Raw genomic sequence first — 5,000 nt, forward strand, 5'->3', positions numbered from 1 at the left:
ATCGCCATTGATAAAGTAGTGGGAGCAGGTAAGGAAAAAAAAAAACACAAAATGGATACAATTGTACAATGTATATTCTCATGTTACATCACCCATCGAGACACAGACGTTATTTTTCCATGGCAGCCTCCTAAAGTGCCTTGGTTCCTTACTAAAAGTACTATAAAATCAAATGTATTATATATTTTTATTATAATGTAATGATTATAATAACTTTACGACATGCATTCTTTCTCAGGCAATTTTCAAATTGCCTCTCAAATTCAACATCTTACCTCAACTATGCAGTCTATGGTTTAGACACATACACACAAAGCACCATAATGAACTTACACATTCCCCCCCGACTGCCAAGCGCTGCGACAGTCAGCTGCAGCCCATATAATGCACAGCTGGGAATGAACAATCGTTTAGCCCCCTCAGCTTGAAGTCCAATCTCACCTCTGCATCCAACAGAGGGAGAGAGAGAGAGAGAGAGAGAGAGAGAGAGAGAGAGAGAGAGAGAGAGAGAGAGAGAGAGAGAGAGAGAGAGAGAGAGAGAGAGAGAGAGAGAGAGGCATAGAGGGAGAGGGATAGAGAGGGAAAGGGAGAGGGAGAGGGAGGCATAGAGGGAGAGAGAGAGACAGAGACAGTGACAGAGACAGTGACAGAGTCAGAGACGGAGGCAGAGACAGATGGAGAGAGACAGATAGATACACGCAGAGAGAGATGGATAGATGGATAGAGACGGATAGATAGACAGATAGAGAGATGGATAGATAGATAGATCGATAGATGGAGAGATGGAGCGATAGAAGGAGAGCCATTTTAATGGAGTGCTAGAACATAAGAGTGAGGGACTGTGGGGCAACACTAACCTCACCTCGGACGCCCCAGCTGGGATATTGGTTTACTACTCCCACGCCCCCACAGCTCTAGTGTTTTACTCCCATAACCCTCCTGTCAGCTGCACCATTCCAATACCCCCAACCATCCATTTGAACCCCCTCGTTCCTATCATCTGTCTCTCCCTTTCTAGCTTTGCCATTCAATTTCTTGGCAAACTTTTATTTTCTATTCCATTGCATGGCTGCCTCCCTTCTAACATTGACTTCTCTCTCTCACTGTCTCTCTCCCTATCTCCGTCCTGTGATACTCCTCTTCTCCTCCTCTGCTTGCCCCCTTATCTCCTCATCCTCTCCTCTCATCATCTCCTCCTCCTGTCTCCCTCTGCAACCTCCACTCCTTTCCTTTCCTCTCATCTACCTTTTCTCCTCTTAGCTTTCTGACATCCATATTCCGTCCCCCACCTTCTACCTGCTGCCTCTCCTCCTCTCCTCCTCTCCTCCCCTTTCCTCTCCCCCACCTCCTGGGCTCATAATGTACTCCCCCGTGAAATGAGCAGGAGTGAAGGCACCAGAGTAATGTATTGTGATTCATGGGTGCAGACAGAAAGGATTGAGCGTAAAGCACACAGAACATAACAGTCTGCACAGTTCTCCTAGTCTCCTGTTCCACAAAACGTCAGGATTTCTACCCACACACCGACCGCAAACTGCAGGTCCACAGAATCGGCTGTGTTGTATGCAGGAGCAGGACAGGGTTTGTCTATGCACAGTGTATGCAACGCCTAGGGTAGAGCCAATTATGATGCAGTGATATATACGGTATTTAGATATCGAAAAATCCCACTACATCATGTGTCTAATAAATGATATCGATAGAAGGCTTTACTATCTGTGTTGTAAACCCTGCGTATAGAAAAACCTGTCCTGTCCTGCTGCTATTAGCGATTTCCAAACGTTCACAACAACATAAGGATATAATTATTATAAATGTCACCATTTACGCAGTGTATCCGGGAAATTGTGTAGTATATTATTAGTGAAATTATGCTAGTAATAATTATAAAGATGGAAAAGACCATTTATCATAGATTTTTTCTCTGTTTAGTACTTTTAGAAATATTGCAATAACAATGCGGTGAATTCATTGCTATCTGGGCATGGTGTAGATGGATATCAAGCCTCTGACCAGGCTTAAATGATATGACTTATGCTGCTGCGGGGAATTGTAAATTGACTCACTCAGTCAATTCAGGGAAGACTTCCTTCCCTCCCACGAAAATGAACAATTGCTCCGATAATTGCAATGGAACACATACCAGTGGTTATCTGTTTAATGTGTCTCTGTTTCCCTATCTTGTTGTTTCTCAAGAGAGGAGGGCCTGCAGGGTTTCCGTCTCTCTCTTTCTTCTTGCTTAGACCATTTCCTATTCTATGTTTTTGTCTTCTCTGTCTCTCTGTCTCTCTGTCTCTCTCTCTCTCTCCCTCTCTCTCTCTCTCTCTCTCTCTCTCTCTCTCTCTCTCTCTCTCTCTTTCTCTCTCTTTCTCTCTCTCTCTCTCTCTCTCTCTCTCTCTCTCTCTCTCTCTCTCTCTCTCTCTCTCTCTCTCTCTCTCTCTCTCTCTTTCTCTCCTTGAATTTCCATCTACTTGTATTGTATTCTTTCATTTTGCTAAAAAAATGAAAGAAATACAGTGGTGACCCATGGGAATAAGATGTATGTGAATCATTACTACAATAATAATGAATATATTAGTCATAATCAATACAACAATCCAATTTGAATTTATTAATATTCAGGGATCTTATTATATCCAAATCGTTTGTCTGGCACTTTGATACTGCTTAATGTTACAGGAAGCATGTATCAAGTATACTAAACAAGCAGTTCACTTTATATCACTCTCTTCTGTGTGTAAGGTGAGTTTGGGGAGGTGTGCAGCGGTCGACTCAAGCTGCCCAGCAAGAAGGAAATGTGTGTAGCCATCAAGACGCTGAAGGCGGGCTACACTGACAAACAGAGGCGGGAGTTCTTGGCAGAGGCGTCAATCATGGGCCAATTTGATCACCCTAACATTATCAGGCTGGAGGGGGTCGTAACACGCAGTAAGTGAAGGGCGTGCACACACACACACACACACACACACACATACACACACACACAAACACACACACTGGCACTTGTGCAAATGGGACACACAAACACACCCACACTAACACACAAACTGCATATTTTAAACCAGATAAGGGAAAGGTCTGTACTTATTTGTTAATTTTCTATTTTTAAAGCATTTTATTTTTTGAGCCTGTCGCCTATTGACAATTGGGAAAACACAATATCCTACATCATCCTTTGATAAAAGGCCCTTCTTTAGACATTATCCAAATTATTTTTATGGAGAAAAAATGAATGGTATACTTATACATGGTCCCTAACTTTGACTCATTTCACTGTTGAAATGAGGACACATGCATCATGTGTGCTTATATCGTCAACTGTATGGAAAGAACACACATCAAGAGAGCGAAACTCAACAGAAGTGTGAGCGCTACAACGTGAGCCCGTTACAAGCGGACACGTTTTCATCCCCGGTGAGATGTTCCCCAAAGTAGCCCATTTTGAATTCTCCCCATCTGACAAATGGCCCTAAAGTGGCAAACATTCTTCCTGCAAGACCCGGGGAGATTTGTATCGAGTGGCTGCGGTGTAAATCTCCGCAGATCAATGTTCTCTGATCAGGGCCTGCGTCCAAGGCCAAGCAGAGATCCATAAATCCATACGTCTCACTCTCCTTCCCTGCAGGATGCTGCTGCCTACAACACATCTTCCCTTTCTCACTAGCAAAGGGCTCCAGACAGCTCTCTTCTAAACCTGAGAGTAGAGGGCAGGTCATTTCTGATTCCCCACCACATGCGCGGAATCCACAGGCACGCAGAGCATTGATTCATGTGATTTATTATGCTGCCCTTGATGTTAATTCTTAATAATAATATTGGGACTTTCACACCTCATTTCCCTTTCCGGTGGCTCTGGTTGGATGGCCTCCATAAAGTCAGCCTCGTGAGACCATCCAGATATTAAAGTTTTTGAAAAACAGATTTTGAAACTGGCAAGATCACGAGGGTCTCACGAGGCTATATCAAACACAGTGCATGAATTAGAAGAATACACTGAAACAAGGACACGCTGCATACCAACACAGGTATCTCAGGTTTATTCTCTCTCACCCACAAACACACACACACATGCAAACACTATTGTCACATTCAAAGATCTTTCCCTCTACTCACACCCCGCTCCGCCCGCCTTTCTCTCTTTTGAACTCCAACACAAAACAAAGATGTTGTGGCAGGCGAGAATAGAGGGGGTGAGATAGGGAATGGCTGATCGCTGCATCTGGGACTGAAAAAGCTGTCTGGTCTGAAACACAAAGCGATGCATCATCAAGGCCTTGGTGGGGCTGGGGGTTGATGAGGTTGGCGGTTGTTTAACCGTATCTCTATCTGTGTTTACAAGACCAGCGCTTGTAAGAGCAGGAGAAAGCACTTTTTGCTAGCCTCATATCTGTCTCTGGTCGGACCCCAGTTCTTTCTGTGCGACCGCAGAGTGTGGGTGTGTGTGTGTCTGTGTGTTTGTGTGGATGTATGACTGTGTGTCTGTGTGTGTGCATGTGTCTGTGTTTGGGAGTGTGCACGCGTGTGGTTGTATGTGTGTGCGTGTGTGTGTGTATATCCAAACGCCATTTGTGCATACGTATGCATGTGTGTGCACATACATGTGGGTGTGTGTGTGTGTGTGTGTGCGTGTGTATGTGTGTGCGTTAAGGAAGTTACAAGGTACAGATTCATGAGGGGAACAGGGACAAGCAGGTAGTTGCTCTGGCGAGGGTAAACCACGTTGGAATAAGAGGTTGTGATTCAGAGCGAGTGGAGAACAGTCTCCGCCGGCCCACCTCTGGCTGTAAAAGCCTCGCACTGGTTGGTTCTGATCAGTTGCAGACGAGGGCGGGTTCTGACCCGGGTTATGTACCTCCACTGGAAAAACAATGTCGCACTCTGACAGCTCACCGGCCTGAAACCCCCAAAAACAGTATCGAGAAAATAGGACAGAGAAAGGCACAAGCCTAAATGCTGTGTACAGGTTGTGTGTATGTGTGTGTGTGTGTGTGTGTGTGTGT

The 5,000-nt window shown here is 44.8% G+C and overlaps 1 protein-coding gene across 3 annotated transcripts in view; it reads left to right on the top strand.

The window, feature by feature from the left end:
- Positions 1-5,000, top strand: part of epha3 (eph receptor A3) — a 75,031-nt gene that overhangs the window by 52,055 nt on the left and 17,976 nt on the right. For all 3 annotated transcript variants that reach the window (XM_030342711.1, XM_030342709.1, XM_030342710.1), the window contains exons 11-12: positions 1-28; positions 2,743-2,928. The exon at positions 1-28 is cut by the window's left edge and continues 98 nt beyond it. In XM_030342711.1, the coding sequence (XP_030198571.1) occupies positions 1-28; positions 2,743-2,928 (214 nt within the window). The remainder of the gene's footprint in view (positions 29-2,742; positions 2,929-5,000) is intronic.

Source organism: Gadus morhua, chromosome 20, assembly GCF_902167405.1.
Source record: "Gadus morhua chromosome 20, gadMor3.0, whole genome shotgun sequence".
NCBI lineage: Eukaryota > Metazoa > Chordata > Actinopteri > Gadiformes > Gadidae > Gadus > Gadus morhua.